Source organism: Phaenicophaeus curvirostris, chromosome 9, assembly GCF_032191515.1.
Source record: "Phaenicophaeus curvirostris isolate KB17595 chromosome 9, BPBGC_Pcur_1.0, whole genome shotgun sequence".
NCBI lineage: Eukaryota > Metazoa > Chordata > Aves > Cuculiformes > Cuculidae > Phaenicophaeus > Phaenicophaeus curvirostris.
The window spans coordinates 70,557-90,649 of NC_091400.1; the positions used below are offsets into that span (position 1 = coordinate 70,557).

Consider the following 20,093-nt stretch of genomic DNA (forward strand, 5'->3'; position numbering starts at 1 on the left):
CCATCAAGTACTTAAGTTGCATGCTCATGTCTCAGTTCCTGAGGCACTAGGTGTGTTGGGTTTGTGAAGGTGTCAAGCAGCATCCTTTGCTTGACATCACGTTTGGGGCAGAGGGCAGATTCATGAGAGCGGTACTACAGACTGATAAAGCCTAGAGGTCTTTATTCCCTCTTTCTCAGAAGGAACTTGCTCACCATTATCCTGTAGTGGGATGCACACTGACATACCAAAAAAAAGATGGTTGGTGGCTGCCTAAACAAGCAAAATTTCAAAATAAAGTGGATCCCATAATCTGTCCTGATGTTAGCTCTGACTTCTCAGAGCCCTCAAGAGATTAATCTACAGAGAAACTGTAAAAAGTTGTGTTTGCTCTGTTTGTTACATCTGTTAGACGCACTTTTGTATCACAGATGGGTGGCCTTTGCAGATGTTAAACTCCAGGTTCTTATAAAGAAGCGAAACCCATGCTGAGCCTGCCTTAGAGCTGCTCTCACTTTCATTAAAATAATTACTGCTTCAGCTCCGTTTTCCTCCAAGCAGAGAGCAATAGAAAATCAGAAAGGTTTGGGAAATGGACAGTGAGCAGCTGAAGGCTTTGGGGGAACATTTGACATTAAGAGGATGGAGAAGATTGATGTGTTTTATAAGAAGGTAGCTAACAGGTACAGAGTAATGAAGGGGTGAGAAGATGGATGGGGACTTCTGTTCCCACTTGCTAATAATATGAAAGTCAGATTAGAAGGTGGTGAACTCACTCCTGATGAAAGGAACTATTTGTTCACAACCGCTGTCTGTGAAACTCGTTGCTGCAAGACAAAGCACTGGGGCAAGAAATTATGAACTTTAAAAAAAAAATGAAAAGAGAAGGAGGTAAAACAGTAATAGTTGGAATATCCCAAGCAATTGCAAAGATTAGGAGAACCTACGTGTTTCGAAGAGACTCTAAGTGTATTGACAGAGCATTATAAAGCTCTGAGCTAGGTCGTCCAGCTTTTTTTCCACGCCTCTCCTGGACTTATTCCGTGGGTACCTATGGCTGAGTTGCTGGAGTGTGTTAGTGACTGCTGCCACTCGGGCTGCGAGAGCGGTGGCTGCTGCTGCAGTCGAATGTGGTAACGCCAGCTTGCAAACCACCTTTTTTGTGTCAGGCTTTCCAGGAATTCTAAATTCACGCATAAATTAGGATGCTTTTGCTTTTCTGTTAAATGACTGCCTTTGAGAGCCCTTCACAACTCGTCTTATATCTGGAATGACACTTCGCCTTTTGAGTACGTGCTAGGGAAGAGGCGGGTGGTTAAAGTTAGATTCCTTCTGACAGTGGGGATTTACAAATTGCTGCATTGGCTCAGCCCCGGGATCTGCCTAGTCTGGGGCTCTGGATAGCAACAGCCCAAATCGGATATTTCAAAGGACAGCGTGAGGCCACAGAACAAGATTACTAAACCAGAAAGATGCCCTTTTACATCATTGGTGTTTGTGCATAGAATTGGAAAAGCAAAAATTGAGAATCTGTTTGATCCAAGAGCCCAAAAGCTGGAAAATCCCGTTGCCTGGCTGATGCTAGTTAACGGTGATGTTTTGTATCCTCCAGGAAATTACTTGTGTGCCTGTTTTCTTTTCGGAAAAACAGAGATGTGCTTGCCTTAAATGACAACTTTATATGGTGGCTTTAAGTTGATGTGAAAATAAGTAATACTTGTGTGTAGTCTCAAAGCTTGATTGTGTTGAGGACACCCACAGCCGGGCTCTCCTTTGGGAAACAAACCCAGGCTGGGCTGGGTGGAGGCAGCAGAGCTGGTCACGGAGGGCTTTGACATGTGGAAAATGGGTGTCTTTTTCTGACAGAGCTGTAGGGTATCTGGTGTTGTGGGTTTGGTTTTTTTCCCTTTCCTTTTTTCATTTTTTTTCCCCACTGTTGCAAATTAGCATTTGTAAGAATTATATGTGGTTTCTCTCTCTCTTCTGAAGTCCTGAAATTATTAAAGCTGCTGCTAAAAAAAGGGATTCGGTGACTTCTCTATGGAAAAAAGTATATTCCTTCCCTCATCAAATATTTTACTGTGTTGAACTCCAGAAGCCAAAGAGGCCAGGAGCAAGGGGAGCTTCCCCCTGTCAAATAGCGGTGGTGGTGTCCCAGCCCCCCGACAGCCGAGGGCAGCTGCTGGTTAGAGAGAGGCGGGGAAAAAAGGGGTTGCTGTGCTTTCCAAGTGGAGGTAGAAGAGGGAGTTAAATTTAGATTACCTTCTGCAGTGTCATCTCCTGCACGGCTGTGGAACTTGCTGTACTCCCTGCCTGGGAGAGGACAAACAAGACATGCCATCCTGGGCACCCAATGATAAATTTGTTTATGAGGCTTAATTGCCCCTTGGCATGGAAATGTAGAATGAGAAACCTTCCATCCGGACTAGCTGGGTTTTTCTTGGGGAGAGGTGGATTAAAATGTGTTGCCATCACCTGTCTGTGATGCTGGAGAGACACAGTTGGATCCTGCTGAAATCCGAGGGGTCGGTACCATTTCTTTAGTGGGATGGATGGCTGTTGTCTGGAGGGGCTGAGAGTGGAACAGTGCTCTAAAAGTCGCTCAGAAAAAAAACAGAGCAGTGGTTGTAAGCAAAAGAAGACGTAAGAGTGCTTGGGATCTGTGAAGGCGTTACGCGGGTCCCCAAGGTCTGGAAGCACTCAGAAAACCCACGGTGCTTGCTCCGAGGGCTCCGCTGCTGTTCAGCAAGCAGCCTCATACTTTGCTTTCTCCTCACAAACAGATTAAATGTCTATTTTTGTTTAGTGAGATTTAATCACTGAGGAGCTGTTGGCTCTCGCTGGTGTTTTTAACAGATTCCCTTCCACTCACAGCACCCAGTTAGCCGGGAGGAGAGTCCTCCTGCTCCTCCGTGGCTCCCTGCACGGGCAGCGTGCTGCCTGCTGCGACCCTACAGCTGTCTTGAGGTTCAGGGCTTTGCCTTTTTTTTTTTTTATGTTGTTATTTTTTTCAGCGCTGCCTGCCCTGATGTCATTTCCCTCTTGCGAACACCCCGGCTGGGATGCATCTGAGATATGTCACGGGGAGGAGACGGGGGGAGCCAGCCACTGCCTGCAGTGTCCCAGGACCCTGTTTACTTAGCGTTCCCAGCCAACGAAGCGCAGGTTTAAATAGGATCACAGGAGCGGGCTGCCCACAGCAGATGAGGAAATGGTCACTGTGGGGCTTTAAATTCCTGCTTTCCCACGCGCTGGTGCGGAGGATGAGCCTGCAGAATGCCTTTCCTCCTGGGTCTCAGACAGGTAACGGCATGGGCAGGGTGGGAGCTTTGGGCTTTATCCTCCTCCCCGCTGCGGAAACGTTTTCTGACTTTCCCCGAGACAGAAGCGCACAAACAGTGCTTCCCCACCCTCAGCGTTTGATCACGGAGCACGGTGGCAAGAGACACTTTTTATTAGTGAGGAAGGAGTAAAACCACGAGCCGGGGAAAGAACCTGGTGGTGTTGTCCTAGGCTTGGCAGCAGGGTGGCTCCGTGTCCTGCTCCTGTTTGGTGTTTATTTGGTTGGGTTTTGGGGTACTTTCCGCAGTCCTTAATATGGAATTGTGTTTACATTGCTTAAAAACACGCCAAACTTGCAACCGTTTCTTTGTGCAGGCAGCATTTTGAGTGTTAAACTACGCGTTTGGGTTTTTCTTTTGTAAAAAGAGACATTTTTTTATATATCTCATCTCTGACAAAGGTCACCAAGTGGAAAATGGCAAAGTGCTGTGACTCCCCGCATGGCAACTTTCTAATTGTTCTGGGAGAGTTTGAGCTTGAACAAGAAACTCGGGATAATGTAATAGCTGGTAATGCAGAGTGGAATGAGGAACAGTAGCAACTGTCCAGCTGCTCCCGCTGGAGGAGGTGCCAACTATGTGTTCCTGGGCTGGGGGAGAGCAAACCCTTTTTCTGGTCTGGGAGGCACATCTGTAGGGGAATCTAAGCGTAAAGCCCTCCAGCGCTGCTGGGATCTGTATTCCACGATTAATAGATATTGCACGATAGCGGAATGCTGCTTGCAGTTTCTAATTTAGAATTAATAATTCAAGCTCAGAGTGTAGCATGTTTGAAACTACCTAGTTCCAGCTGTTTGGAAATGAAGGCAGAAGGACTGACAGCACCCTGCTGAGTAAACACCACTGTCTCTCTTTCCTTATCAGTTCAGGTTTTGGTGAAACGCAGCTCCCTCCCCACCCCGCCCTGCTGAACTGAAAACAGCTTTATGTAAGGAACTACCTCTAGCACAATGACCTCCTGTAACTGAATGTGATAGCGGTAATAATAGTTCACTTGTTAGCACTCAGGGCAAAGAGACTTTCCCTAAAACCTCAGAACTGAACCCAGAAGGGAGATTTGGGCATGAAAGCTGAGCAAGCGGCTTTGGGGCACTCTCACCTCACGGTGAGACGTAGCTGGCTTAAATGTTTAGATTGCTCGGGTCTCGCGGGTGTGTTTTTTTCTAAAGTTCTTGGTTTTTGTTTTAGAGATGTATTTGGGACAGCTGAGGTGCTGCATAAGGTGTAAACCCAGAAGTTAGGCGTAATTCCATTTCACTTGCTCAAACTGCACTTATCTGGTTATCTCAGTGGGCAGGATAGTACTTTTTCCTCTGCTTGTGACTTTTTGGCATTGATAGAGAGGTATTTACAGGAAGCAGAAGAAAAGTGTTACCTCAAGAACACAAGAGCAAAGCTCCTGGCTATTTTTACCCACTGATGAAGGATATAGTGGGAAAGAGCTGTTTGCAGAGCTGCTTGAACTTTTCTTAGTTTTAATCAGTTTGAGTTTCAATCATTTTTAGACTTAAAAAAATGTAAATATTTGTGATTGTGTCCTGCATGCAAACAATATTCAGAAATTTCTTTTTCCACTTCTAAAAGAGTAGGGAAAAAAAGTTGTTTGTGGACAGTGCTATTTAACTAAAAGCGTGGGCAGGATTCAGGAATATCTCGTCGTGCATCCGCCTCTATTGTCTCTTCTGTTCGCGCTCGGACTATAAACACTTGGGGTCTGGCATGTCTTTTGTTGTTCCCACTCAGCACGAGGGGTGCTGGTCTTGGGCTGCGCCTCGCAGGCAGCGGAACGAGGTGCCGAGTGGGGTGCCCTGCCCTGAGCTGCGTGACGAGGACACAGCGGTCGTGGCAAGAGCCTCTGCTGCCCAGGACAGGCGCCTCTTGCTCGCTGCTGCATCCACCTGCGCTTCTGTGGGACACGGTGCAGGCAGCACGACGGATGGACTGCCGAGCGCATGGTAAAAATGGGGAGTTTGCTTTGGGGGGTTTGTTGTTGTTGCTGTGGGGGGTGACGTTTAAATGCCTAAAAAGCTCGGACAGCTCTGTCTGACGTCAGCGTAATGTGGGTGTTTAAAGCTTCCGTCCCAGGAAATATGGTTGTAGAGATCTCGTCTTTCCACTCTAAGCGAGCGTTTCCTCCTAGGGTTCCAGGCGGAAGCTTAAACACGTTCATCTAGTGCCTGCATTAGCGTAAAAAAGAAAAATAAAAGAGGTTTAATGTTGGGATTCCCATTTCAGTTCCAGTTTTAACTGCTCTAGGTTGTCTGCGTTGGCAACTGTTTGGTGGTTTAAAACAACAAAGCTCAGGACGACCTCCTCAAAGCTGCGAGTTCCTAGAAGCGTCTATCTTTAATGTGAAAGGGCTGGGACTACAGCTGGGAAGCTTCTAGCAAGGCATGAAGGACGTAAACACTTTCACATGGCACTTAAAATGCGAACGTGCAGTTCTTGGAGACTGAAAGCGAAACTTGTGATAAACAAAATGAAAGCAGCTTTTATTGAAATATATCAAAGCGTCCACAATCTGTGAAAGTGCAGTGTTCCTTTAAAGATTGTTGGAGTATTTCTCTGAGATAAATGGATGCAACAAACCGATTTGTTCCTCAGATAAAGGTTAATAAAACCTTGGAGGTTCTGCATCCGCTGGTGGTGAAGATGGTTCTGCTGTGACTGATTAATCACGGTGATTTAACTGTAATTCTCCTGATGCTGGCATTAGCAGAACAGTAAACATTGTGGATTAGAATTCCCATTTTGGAGACTTTCGTTATGCCTGGAGCAGCCCAGAGGCATCATTCCTCCCTCGCTTATTTATGCTTCAAGTATTTGTATGTTTGCACTTAACACTTTGTATTTTCCCTGCATTCAGCAAAACAAAATTTGTGGTGGGTGTCTTAGGAAGAAATGTCCGGGCTTGATTTATTTCCTGGCCTCAGTTTTCTGTCATAAGGCAGGCTTACAGGAATTTATCCCCCGTCGTGCTGGCAGGGGCTGGCACCCAAGGCTCCAGTAACTCGCAGCAATCAGAGCTGGTTTCGTCTGTCCCAAGCTTACATGCTTTTGTTAAATTGAATCTACCAAAGGCACAGCACTTGCTCAGACGGTGGATTTTTGCTTGTACATCCCAAAGGACTAACAAGTGTAGTTTTTATGAAGATGGGAGAAAGACTTAGAGGCTTCAGGCATCAGTCTTGAGCTGCCCTGGTGTCCGCTGTCCTTGCAGCGGTCCCACACACTTTTCCTCTCTGAAAGCATCTAGTAATCTATTTTTTAAAAATTAAGAAGAATTTTGCTTCAGCTGTGGGGGGAGCAGCAGGCAAATTAAGAATTTTAGTAAGCCCTATGGCAGGATTTGGCATTCCAGCCTAATATTTTCAGTAGCAGCTTTACCTTGCTACCACTCGAGGCTCTTATCTGGCAGAGATGCTCATTTTCTTTGGTAGCTTTTTCTTTGCATTCTGATGAGCTATTGCTGATGGGCTTGGCTAACCAACACTAGTGATAGTCTGCTATGTGAATTTGAGCAAAAGCCAAGTGGTAACTCATAAATAGTGGGTATCAAATACAGGTTTTCCTGTTGGCTGTTTCTAATGTATTTAAGATATTGACAGCCACTTCCATTCTTTTACTCTGGGTGCTTAAAGAATATGTATCACTCAAATACTGGTTGCGAGTTACTTAAGATACATGTTTTTAATACATTTTTCTAAAGATTGTGTCACTTGCTAAGTCCATCCTGCTTTGTTGTTACGGGTACGCCTGGGTACCGAAAGCAAGGGACTGCTGCCTCCAAGTAGTGAGATGCGTGAAACAGCTAGGTAAGAATTTTTATTAGTAGTAGTATTAAATAGATGCTTATTACCAAAAAAACCCTGTGTAAGCCAGGACAGCAGGAGGTCTGTTGTGGTCACAGGTTGAGCCCAAGTCCTGTTAAAACCAGCAGCATCTTCCTCTCTGGCAAATGCCAGCTCGGAGTCTCCCTTCAGCTGCTGCTGGGCTTTTCACTGTGTCCCACAGGTTGTACGCCTGTTATTCGCTTCATTACTCACCCCTGTCGTTCTGTTATTAATGCCCATCTCTTCTAGTTCAAATAGTAATTTGTTCTGCAGTGCCTTGACTAATGCTGTACCCAGGTTTGGAGACAATAGGAAATTAGAATAGGTCTTAAAAACTGGCTGTCCTAGAAGAGAGGAACAGCATATAAACTGCTGCCAGTGAATGCAAGACCCATTTCAAAGTGTTTTCTGGGGTGTCTGTGTACTGGCAAGGTTAGGATAAATACTCTGGCAGGCCATAGAAATGCAAGGTGCTCATATTTAGAGTAACAGAGGCTGGATTTCTGCAGAAGGAGGAAATGGCAAAAAGCTAAAATGGTTATTAGATCTCTGTGCTATCAGTCGCTGCTGGTTTTGGTTACCTGGTTAATGCCAGCTGAGGAGTCATCTTTTGTAGGTGGTTCACTGCCAACTATGGACTTCTGAGCGTGGGCTGTGGTGTTTGTTGCTGCAGTTGCACAGATTAATTTTCAGCTTGGAAAAGAGCCGCACCAGTCTGGAATTTGCTCATCTTCTTCTTTCTACTTTTTGACATAGCAACAAAGTTCCTAGGTTATCTGGTGACTTTTGAGAGCAGAGAAGCATGAAATGCCTTGATCCTTTTATTGTAATGATACTTCACTGTCAATCAGTTCTCATTTCTCTCCACTTCCTGCGGTGGCTTCAATGCAATAAATCCTCACAGATTTACAGGCATTAAACCCAATGATTTAGTACAGAAAATCTTTACAGAAGTGGGATAAGGAGCTCTGACTCCATCTTTTCTTGCAATGAGGGGCAGTTTAGGCAACCTGCAGCTCCCACAAATGCCTCCTGTCTTGATCGTGCCCCAGATTTTGACCTTTAATTTGTCACGTAGACCTCCAGCAAAGGTCCGATACTAAACTGGAAGGTGGGCAGAATAATTGGCTTTTCTCCCCTCACGCTGACGTTAATGTTCGTTGTAGCTTCAGATGTGACAATGTGAGTGCTCTGCCTTGAGGTCCCTTATACCTACCGGTATGAGATATACTGCTGGATGTTTTAAGAATTATTTGTAAAAGCACTTGACAGCAAAAGTGTGCTACTGGCAGAGTTGCTGGGTTGGTTGTGGGTTTTTCACAAATGCCAAATACCAAAAAGAAAATCAGTTAAAAAAAAAAGTCTTATCTTTATTCAAAGTTGCTCTATAAAGTTTATGACAAGTGAAAACTAATCCACAACACCACGTCTAAAATACGAAGGGTTTCTCCAAACACACCAAGATGAGGTCTTCCCAGCTCAACAGTTTTAAAGAGAAGGAGCCTGCACCAGATTTAACAAATGGCTTCTGTCGAACTGGATTGGGAGAGAACACAGAGTGCAGGACTGCAGAGCCTTCTGAAAGCTCCCGGCTCTGGAGCGTGTGTCAGAGAGCCAGGGAGTCCAGTCCCTCAGATCTGCACCAGCTCTTAGGATGGTGCCGAGGAGGCAGTGATGCACGTGCAGCCTAGAGTACGTGCAGGTTACAGGACAAAGCCAGTCCCTTGAAATTAGCTGGAAATCTCCTAGGCCTTGCAGGTGAGAGATAACGGGTGACATGTTCAGGCTTCTTCGTTGCGAAACAGGAATACTCTGCTCTGATGGAGCTGGATGCTCTTTGAGGGCAGACCCATGTAGTCACTGCTTAGTAATCCTGACTGGAGGCATTTACACTTAGATGAATAAAGGCTGGCGGGGAGGGATGCGCTTGTCTGGACAACAAGAAAACAAGACTGTCCTTTATCAGGGAAGCCTGCACTGGAATGCAGTAGCCACTGGCTGCTGGGGAAGAAGGTGATTTTGGAAAGAAACCAACCCCCTCCCTTGTTTTTGTAAGGCTACCTAAAAAACCCAACTCTTTGTAGTAGTTGGATGTAAACTCCATGCTGCTAAGTATGATTAAAAATGGTTATTACAAGCACTACTTGAAATGGAAACTGGAAACAAAGGCAGGTTAATAAAATGCAAGGCCCTCAGCTTTGCTTCTGTGAGGTTTTTTCTTCCTCCTATATATGCTTTTCTTACCTGTGGAGCGGCTCTTTAGTGCTGTGCCTTTTCCATGCCTGCTGATGTGAAAGAAAATGTGGTGGTGTCTCCAGGAGATGTTCAGGCTATGGGTAACTATGTTGCTGATTTATCTCTTAAGTAGATACCATTTGGCAGTAAATGGCACAAAGAATGAATGGGACAAGGGAGTAGAAATAACACAGCGCTGATGGTGTGAAAGGTGCAGGTTGGGATTTAATTAGAAATTGAAGCCTGATCGAAGTGTTTGACGGTAGGCAGAAGATTCCTAACAAAAAGTGCCACGGTCACTGTCATGACCTGTACTCGTGGCAGTGTGTAACCTCTCCCTTGGCTTCAGAACAGTGCAAGAAACCATACAGTGGCTCGGCTTTTCACAGACCTGGTCTTGACTTAAGGGGGGAGAAAATGAGACTGAAACACTCAATCCAAAGGAGACACCTGTAACGTGTCCCAGAACAATGCTCTGCCTGTGCTGTAATATTTGCCTAGTAGATTTTTTTTCCGAGAATTTGTTGCCTTTACATTTTTCCTCTTTCACTGTGCTGGGTTGAGTAACCTCGCGTTGGAGGTAGCAGAGCTCTGAGCAGGGCTTGGGGCATGTGACCTGCTGGGATCCTCGCCAAACTAAATTATTCTTTGATTCTGTGAAACTGTTTGGAAACAAGGGTGACGGTTCTGAGTCTGACATGTGGCACCCGAGTATGATAGCTCCGTGTTCCCAGAAACCCATCGGTGGCTGGGCTGACAGAAGGCTGCAGAAAGGCTGCGAGAGGACCTGGTTAGACGTTGAGGAGCACGGCTGGTGGCCAGCGTTGCAGAGATTTTGAAGCCCTGGACTTCCTCAGCTGTGGGAGCTGAAAGCTAACTGCGTGGCTGTTCAGAGGTACAAGCGCTCACACGTTAGTGAGGAAGGTGATTCCTCTTAATCAGTATGTAAAGATGCTCTGGACAGTAAGATTTGATTCCTCTTTAGATGGGAAGGCAGGATGTTTCTTGAGACTTGGTCTCCCAAAGCAGACAGGAACAAGTGACGGGGGACAGGACGAGAGGGAATGGCCTCAAGCTCCGCCAGGGGAGGTTTAGGCTGGACATTAGGAAAAAGTTCTTCACAGAAAGGGTCATTGGGCACTGGTAGAGGCTGCCCAGGGAGGTGGTTGATTCACCTTCCCTGGAGGGGTTTAAGGGACAGGTGGACGAGGTGCTGCGGGACACGGGTTAGTGATTGATGGGAATGGTTGGACTCGATAATCCGGTGGGTCTCTTCCAACCTGGTTATTCTATGATTCTGTGATTCTATGAACACCAGCCGAGCTGCTGAGGATCTTCTATTCAGCATGAACATAGACCTGTTTGCCAGCTGGGCTAGCAAGAAGCAATCCTGCACATAAACATATGGAATTGTGGAAAGGTCATATCAAATATAATAAGGTTGGCAAGAGGGAGTCAGGAAGTTCAAATAAAAGGATAATGTGATGAAAGGCTCTGAAAGCAGGACTGCTGCAAGTTCTTAAGAGGGGAAAAATATACTTATGTTAAAGCTGTTATAGGTTGCCTTTGCCAAAAGACACTGATGTGTTCCTTATTGCTGCTCGTGGAAACAGACAACACTGAATGGAACAAATTTTTTGAGAATAAACAGAGGTGGTCGAGGACAAATCACTGTTGTGATGCAGAGCAGTTCCTGAAATGGCACAGTGAGACTCTGTTCTTTCACCAGCTCCACATGATTCGTTTGCTGGTTCAACAGGTCGCATTGATCTTCATGTGTCACAACTGAGCTGGTCACTCTCTGGCTTGTGCACTAACAACAGGATTACAGTAATCTTAATTTCTCAATTCTGCTGAGGTGAGGGCCAAAATCTAGGCTGTTAATCAGTTGCGTTAACTCTGCAAGGGCAACAAAAATTAGGAAAAATTAGATAAACTATTAAGAGCAGGTAAGTGTATGGATGTGTCCTGTGTCTAGTTCTTTTGCTGACTAAAATTGCTGGTTTTGGAATGAATAGCATGCCTGAAGCAGAAAAAAACTGTGCTAGCTCAACATGTCTCCTATAAGTTGCTCTTAGCACCTCCTTACCCTATAAGAAGATGTTGCATCTACTATTGGCACGCAGCTTCTCAACACAAGACTGTGAAGTATTTGCTTTAGCTACCTGCAGTAATGCAGTTTGCCTGGTCTGTCCAGCAAAATGTTCTTCTCTTCCTGGAAGGAGGAGGCAGATACCCGTCCAATTCGTTGCCACTGGTGCTTTTTAGAGCCTCTGTGGAAATCGTGGTACCCGTGGGAGGAGGGGAGGTGGTGTATTGTATGGTAAGTCGTGTTTGCTGAGCTGTGCCCTCACAATGAAAATCCTGTCAAAAGTTGATGTGATTTCTTAGGAGAAAAACACAGCACGGAATCGTTTCTGTTGGACCTTACGTGGTTGGAGGTTCCTCTGCGTTTAGAAGTTATATTGCCGCTCTGGGGAGGGACCCACAAGCCCAGTGCTGGGGAGGTGCTGCATGGTGGGGGAGTGCTGATGCTCCCCCACGTCCCCAAATAGACTGAGTCTCCTCAAGGACTCACTGTAGAACTCCTCTGCATTCAAAGTGCTGCTTTGCTTTGCTTCTTCTGTGAGGTGGTCCATAATGGATTTGTATTTTGCACGTAAAGCGTCTCCACAGGGGCTTGTGTGAGAAGTAGCTGTGGTGCACTGGCGTAAAATAGAGGAACAGAGCGGTTTAGCCTGTGTTGGGACCAGCAGAGGATGTTCTTGTAGCCTGCTGGTTGGATTTGCTGCTCTTGGTGGCTGGTTGGGCTTTGTTGGGCTTTTTTGCTTGGTGGAGGTTTTTGGGAGGTGGGGGGTTGAAAGGCGATGCTTATAAAGCCTCTTTCAGTATCAAAACTTCTTTGCCTTGTAATAAATTTTAAGTGAAAGAGAGTGAAAATGTTAGACTTTGATACAGGTTTGTTTACAACATCAATGTGGGGTTTTTTTTGTGTCAAGATCTGTTTGTTCCCTAAGGAACCAACCATGCTGTGTGCTCCAACTTCCAGGTTGTCCCAAAGCCTATTAGAGGATGCACAAACCACAACCTGTAAGCCGCCTCTGTTTTCCTGTGTTTTATACTTTTTTCCCACCCATGTTTTCAGACTACCAGGAAAACACGACTGTTGTGGTGTACCAAAGGCGGGACTGACACATCCCACCATGGTCCTTTTCCATCTTAAGAGTCCTGAGGACCTGCTGGGTTGTACAATACAGCTGATTTGACTCTGCTCCTCTACTACTTTGCTATTCCAGGAGGAAGTTTTGCAGGAATGCTGATCTTATATAAAGCACGTGGCTAATTATGAAGGAATAATTTTAAATTGGAATCTCACAGGAATGTGCTGTAATTGTCATTTAGATCTAAATAAATCCAGGCAGTTTTTTTCTCAGATTATAATGTTCTGTTTGTGAATGCATTTCCTCTACTTGACATTCAACCCAAGTAATACAGCAATATTGTGTAAAATGGGGAATAAATGACATCTCTTCTTCAAGAGAATGCCTCATTCCCAAAATGTAGTACCTTTAAATGGAAAAGGAAAGGAATGATGAGAAAGCAGCACTGACAGGATGCTAAAGCAATGTAGCTCATGAGTTTGGAGATATGGGGTTTTCTTCTGAACAGTCCTTTGTGGGTTTTGGTGATCCTCAGCTGTATTTTAACGTCTTTGTGTATTTTAGAGTTTCCCAAGACCATAATTTGTGACTTTTCAAATGCTTGCGGATCATTGAGTAAAAGATTACATTTACAGAAGATACTGACAAGCATCTTAAAAGTGTGTCTGTTTAATTTTAGGACAAGGAAACCTGCATGGGTGTCAACAATCAAAGTTACATATGTGAAACGGGCCACTGTTGTGGACAATCCCAGTGTTGCAACTACTACTATGAACTCTGGTGTAAGTCCTTCCGTTTTGTATGGCTTCCCTTCCTAATCTGCATGGCTCTCATACCAAACTACAGGTCGGGGTTTTAGATTCAGCCCTTGTTATGCATTGTCATTGCATTTCACTGCACTACAAACCTGAGCTGACCTGATATGGCAAGGAAAATAGAGTTGTCACAATAGCCGTTGCTTGCTTTTTGAGGAGTAATGGGTTGTCTTGCTCTCTTCATGACTGGAGGTTTGTTGTTTGGTCTTCTCCCTGATTTGGTCAATACTGAGGGTTCTCAAAATAACATCATATGCAAGTGAGGAAACCACGGTTGAGGGAGAAACGCCTGTATGCCCAACGCTAGAGTCTGACACCCTTAAACAGAGAATTAATTCAGTATCTTTATTATTATTATTCTAGTTCTTTGCAAAGACAACAGTTCAAAATATCATTTATCTCTCTAAAACTGTCCTTTGCAGGAGGGGGGGACAAGATATTTATTCTCTTCAGGACACATTGTATTTGGAGCACAGCTCCTTGGGTGAACAGGGTCTTGGGCAAATCTTGGGGGCTGACAGTGAGGAGCACACGTTGCCCATTGCAAGCCCTCCTTGTCTCCTCTTTCCCAAAATCTGGAATTTAAATACCCATGTGTCTAGTGAGTGGCTGAGTAAATGTGGCTGCTAAGTCCCTTTAGATTGCAGCAGGCAGGTCAAAGCAGGTCAGCAAAACTCTGTTAAAGACACAGGGGAAAAGGGGAAGTTGAAAGGATAGGAAAGTAAGAAATGTTGAATTTTAAAGGCAAACTTTGAGTTGTGTCGGTCTGATGATTTCTTCCTTTCCTGAGGAGGAGCACAAAGGGTTGAATGCTGATGTCGACATGCTGTTGTACTGCCAGGAGCTTAGGCTGAGAAAGCAGCTGTGCTCCTGGAATTTGGAAGTGTGGAACTCGGAACGTTGTACCCCCACATTAGAGACCGGAGATATTTTCCTACCACACCCAATGGTATCTTGCAGCTTTTATGCAACCGTGCTCTCTGCTTAATCGATCTGCTCTGCCCACAGTTTAACTTTCTCAAAGTAGCATGAGTGGAAATGTATTATACATACAAAGAATATCACTTAAACTCGATCCAAGGACAGGAATAGCTGACAAGTCATCCTTAAGTCTAGAAACATGTTTTTACTTCTCAAATTAACCGGTGAAGCACGGAGGACACGGTTGTAAATTAAACAGGACTGTAATAGACTCGTTGAAGGCACGCCGTGCATCGGACTGGTGGTTGCTGTGTCAATAGTATTGGCAGGGTTTGAATGTATCGCAGACCTTTCACAGCAGCTTTGTTTTCAGAACAGTTCAAGAAATGATCTAGGATTGGGAGGGCAGCTCCAGGGACCCCAGCAGGCTGAGAAACAGGCATGGGTGTGTGGCTGCCTCTAGACTGCCTGGTTCAGATCGTGGCAGTCAGCAACACGGGCAGGACAGATGGCTGGAATTTGTTCAGACTATATGAGGATGCATGGACAAAGCAGAGCAGGGAAGGTCACGCACGATTTTGGATTTGTGTGGGTGGCAATGTAGAGGAAGAGGCACGTATGCAAGGGCTTACAAGACCCGGTGGCAAGCAGGATCTAAATTGAGCAACAGCACAAGTACAGCTGCACACTGGAGCTTGTTGCACGGTTGCCATGTTTCTCCCATGGACATCTTGAAAGAGAAGCTTAATTGAATTGCATACAAACAATAGAGTTCGAACAATGGCCCCTGCCATTTAAATTGATTTTATTTTAACTGTCTTTGCATGCTCAGTACGGAACAGACTTTTATGCTTGGCAGTCTCTGGCTGCATCATAGAAGTTCTTGGGTGATAAAACCCAATTTTGTTAGAAGGTAGCAGAGTATTTCAGCTTCTTTCTAGGGTAAGCATACAGGTCATGCTAAGATCAAGATCATGGAATAAACATTCTAGTGGCACACGCTGCTGGATGATCCCACAGGAGGGGTGGCTTTCTGTGTTGAGATTCATATTCCTTCTGCATTGCAAAGAGCATCATATACCACACTGAGATGAGGGGAATCGTGCAAGCATGAGATCTATTCTTTTAGGTTTTCTGCAAATTCAGGCAAGCATCCAACACTGATTTAAAATTGATTCATGTTTTCAAGGCTTGCTTTGCCATTCTGAATGTTAGAAAAAGGTTTCTGGGACTGGGAAGAGAGATGAAGAGGGGCATGTCCTTTAAATCTGAGAAAACTCATGTTCTAGAGCTCGTGACCACAGCTGCCAAACTTACCTGTTGAATATCTTTGGGAGGTACGTGTGGTGAGGCACTCTTAAGACCTTCAAGGTGAATAGCAGTGATAGTATATGTAAATAGTCTAGAGCAGTGAATTGATGGTGTGCAGAGCACAGCTTCACATGCTTGGGAATAGATTAGCTTTTTAAAAGTTAATAATTACTTTTGGTTAAGTTAGCAGCACCTTTAAAGCATGGCTTCATAGTTGTTCTATGTTTTTATTTTAACTAGTGTATGCGTTTATTGAAGTAGTTTTTGAGAAGTTTCTGCTCCTCCTGACCTTCTCAGACCACCTTCTCAGACCACACAGTGCTATTGTGTGCCTGAAAACAGTCCTTCTTGCTAGCCCTGTTGAATTAAATCCTAGATTTGTTTACCACCCCAGCTTTGTGAGGAGAGTGGCATTTGAACTGGAAAAGAAAACCAGTCTGTCTTTGCTGGACGTGCCTCCTGAAATGCGATCCTGTCTTGTGGCCACTTGGAGAGTTTTCCCGTAAAAAGGATCTTTTTCCATTTTTAAGAATTTGAGGGAAGTTGGTCTTTGAAAATGGCTGATTTCAACATTTCTAGACAGCGAGTAAAGTTGCAGTAATTATAAACTAGCCCTTGAGGGTAGAGGAATAGGATGCAAAATCAAGGTACTATTTTATTAAGGGGTGGAGTGGAGGAATTGAGAACATGATATGCCAAGCAGGTGGACAGCCTGTGTTTAAAATTAGATAACAGCCCAGTTTCAGATTCCCCACCCATCTCTTATTAAAAAAAAAAAAATAGTGCCATGTTGCCAAATAATAAAATTATATCCAGATTTTTATATATAGGTCTAATGGCTATTTAAAGATGTAATTAGTTCCTAGCTGAAGCTCAGGAGCTGCTAACTTGGGGGGAAGAAGTGCAGTATGTCTTTTAATTTTCTTGGAATAGAATCATAGAAAGTAAAAGGGATGAAGGGGCTCTACTGTTGCGTTTCCTCACATAGGTAAAGGTGTGTGTTTGGATGGTGGTTGAGCTTGTTCTGTGTTTCAGCCTAACAATTTCTTTGGGCTCCCCAGGGAGCTCATGGTCCCCAAGGGGCAGATCGTGGTCTCGGGAGAATGGCAGCAGCCCCTGGATTTTACTTGCTAACAGTTTTTATTCAGGTTTTGATTCAGGTCTGTTATGATGTGCTTGTGTTTGCTGGAGTTTTCCAGTGCTGGCCTTTGTCCAGGCCTGACAGGTGCCTTTATTGCTTAAATGTTCCAAAACGCCACTTACCAAAATAAAGGAGAAGGTAATCAAGGAATGCAGTTCTGCAATTTGCAAGTTAAGAACTAAGGCTCAGACGTTCTGGATTTTCCCAGGTTTAAGTGTATAGTGTCAACTGAAAACCAAATCCAGTCTCCTGACATCCATCCTCATATCTCTCCTTGCCTTTTGAGGACCAGCATGAAATCAGACAATTCCAGAGGCTCTGAACGCAGCAAGCAAAGCTGTGGGAAGTATTTTGCGTGATGTGGTTGGATGAATAGTACGCTGTGCTTCAGGAATCATGGAGACTGGGAACAGGCGGCTGGCCACGGCGAGCAGATCGTCTCAGCTGCAGGTTTTCAGAGGGTTTAGCTGGCCTCGGGTCGTTTAGGTAGAGTACAACTAACCAGCACGGGTGACGAGTGAGTATTCAGATGTTGGACGTGCCTGTTCCGCTTCGTTTGGCTGCTGTAGCAGTGACACTGAGCCCCTCTGTTTCTGAAAGAAAATAAAGATCTTGACTGCTTGGGCCCTAGTGGAAGGGTTGTACAGGAAAAAGCGTTCTGTTTGCCAGCAGCACAGTTGATGTTTTTGCTGATTTTGAACATTTTGCTCATCTCTGCACGCTTCCCCTTGGAATCTCTAGACAGCTCTTTTCCCCAAAAAGCAGGCTGCCAGAAAATTTTGGCAGGGATCCGGTTAGTTGCTAAAACTAAAGCAACTGCTGTACCACGTACATGTTCCAGGTCAGCTTCATAATGAGAATTCATTTCCAAGACTTTGCTGCAGTCAAACAGTATCTCAGTCCCCTGTTTTCTTCTTCACCCTGTACTATTTTATCCTTCAGTATAATCCCATCCTTTTTCAGAGAGGGATTTGCCCTGTTCCTTGCCTTTCGCCCAGCCTTCTACATGGTGCTTTCTCTTTCCAGGGTGTTTCAAACTTTATCTTTGGCTGCTGTTACTCCTCAGCTGGTGCTTCAGCGATAACCCTGCCATGACGAAGCCCAGCTGAAAGTGTAGGGCAAGCAAAACATGTCACAGCCGTGCAGAAACTCATGATAAATAGGGCCACCAAAGGAGTCACTTCCTGATTTCCTTGTACTTTTTGTAGCCTGGTCCAGACGGCAAAATGATTTTAAGCTTGTTTTGGTGCGGCTCAGTACAATTTATAAACCCAAAGAAGGCAGCAAGCTGTCTCGTGTAGTTTGACTGTGCAGATCCTGACTTCTGCCCCATGTGTCCTGCTTCCACCTGCTCCGTGTTAAACAGCAAAGAAAGGCAAGAGAGTTTGCTGGTGCTGTTCCAGCCTCTGCCTTCTGTACCTCCAGCCCTGCTCCTCACGTAATATCTGTATCGGTTGGTGCAATCTGGTGTTCTCCAGATCTCATTTCCAGATGTTGTGGGCATGGTCTTAGCTGGTTGTTCCCATCTGATCCCTGTTAGACCAATATTCAACATGCATTTTACTGCTCTTGGGAGGGGAAAGTCAGCTGGAATTGACTGGACTTACAAACATATGTTCTGGAGCACAGGAGCGATTGCTCTTCAAAGACGAGCATCCCAGGAGAGAGACATAAAAACAGTTGCTGCAGATTTGCTGCTTCATATTGACTCTTATTGCAAGATAAGCAAAGGATTTTTCTGCAACATGTCTTCTTCTATCTTATCTCATGGCAGTGGGTGTACCGTGTATACTGGACACTTCTGAAAACTAGAAACCAGCTGCAGTTAATGTCCATCTCCTTTTGTTCAAGTTACCAGTCTGGGAGCAAGTGAGCAGGAGTTGGAGATGTTTTCAGCTTTTTTCTTTAGACATTGTACTTCACAGATATGCAGTAACTTTTTCCTGCCATGTGGCCAGGCTGGGGCTGCAGTTCCACTGATTTAAACTGACATAAAACTGTCACTGAACGTCACAGTCTTTCTCTTGCTGCTATTGTGTTTGGCCGATGAGTTTCAACCTGCTCTGGTTCCCTCAAACCAGTTCAAAGCACAGTTGCACACAACTTTGTGCTGGCGTGAGAAGAGGAGGAGGAGGAGGCAGCAGGAGGTATGGAAGAGACAGGCAGGAGAGGAGCACATCATTCAGCAGCCTCAGTTTTTCCCTTCTTAAAATGTCCATAGGCCTGCAGCCTGGATCCTTCATCCAGCATTCTTGAGCAGCGGCGTCAACTCGTACAGGCTCCTGTCTGAAGTAGCAGGAGGCGATGAGGTCTCTGAGCCAAGAACACAACGAAACCCAAGAGCATCCGGGTTGTGGTACCAATTAAATCTCTCTCCTATTTTTTATGATAGTGTTGGAGTGGTGAAAGACATTTTTTTCCAGCCATGGCTAACTCTGAGGCCACTATTTGGGACATCACTGTTCAGTCAATGAAATTGTCTCACTTCTGTTCAGAACCAGCTCTCATGGAGTCAAAGTTATTACCCAGATGCTTGTCGGGCAGACACAAAACCACTTTGCAGTGTGTTTTGGCTTGCTTTTAGGAGACTTGTGCCAACAGAGTGATGGCATTTACCCAAGTTTACTGTGAACTTGAGGGCAGATTTCTCTGTTTCTGCCCTTGGAACGCCCCAGAAAGCGTTTTCCATTTTGCACAGGATTAAAGGAGCTTCCCTCAATGGGGATGCTGATGGCAATATCCCAACCAGCAAACACAGTACCGCATCAGACTGAACATTGTTCCTCCCTTTTTCATTTGTTTAACTCTTAAAGTGTTCTATTCTTGGTTATTCTTCAGTTTGGGCAAAACTTTTGGGTTTGCACATCTCTGGTGCATTACCATGTGATGGGGCTCCCTCTCCCTGCTGCAAACCATAGAATCACAGAATAACCAGGTTGGAAGAGACCCACCGGATCATCTAGTCCAACCATTCCCATCAAACACTGAACCATGCCCCTTAGCACCTTCTCTGTCTTTGCTGTTTCCTCTGCCTGTGGGAGATGGCTTTCACAGAGACAGTTCTGTTCCTGAGTCTTTCTGCAGCTTCCATTCTGACTCTGAGCTTGGCACTTGCGTAGAGCTTACAGATCTGAGCCTGTCTGATGCTGGGTAAGAACTTTGTACTTCTTTTTTAATTTTTATCCAAGTTGTTGATGCAGTGGCAGGGAAATCTCTTGGCAAAACTCAGCTCCTTGGCTGTGTCTGATTCACCCTTCGGTTGCATCATTATCCACCCACTGGCATTACCAGTGAATTTGACAAAAAAACATAGCAGCGTTTTTCAGGACTCAGCCTTTTTTGATCTGGAGAGTTCT

General features: G+C 45.0%; 1 protein-coding gene across 3 annotated transcripts in view; it reads left to right on the top strand.

The window, feature by feature from the left end:
* WBP1L (WW domain binding protein 1 like) overlaps nucleotides 1-20,093 on the top strand; it is a 57,554-nt gene that overhangs the window by 30,492 nt on the left and 6,969 nt on the right. Inside the window, exons 1-2 of one of the 3 annotated variants that reach the window (XM_069863834.1) lie at nucleotides 3,057-3,282; nucleotides 13,229-13,331. In XM_069863834.1, the coding sequence (XP_069719935.1) occupies nucleotides 3,256-3,282; nucleotides 13,229-13,331 (130 nt within the window). In that variant the 5' untranslated portion in view covers nucleotides 3,057-3,255. Of the gene's footprint in view, nucleotides 1-3,055; nucleotides 3,283-13,228; nucleotides 13,332-20,093 lie in introns of those variants that run through there. The other 2 variants (XM_069863833.1, XM_069863832.1) reach the window with 2 other exon arrangements.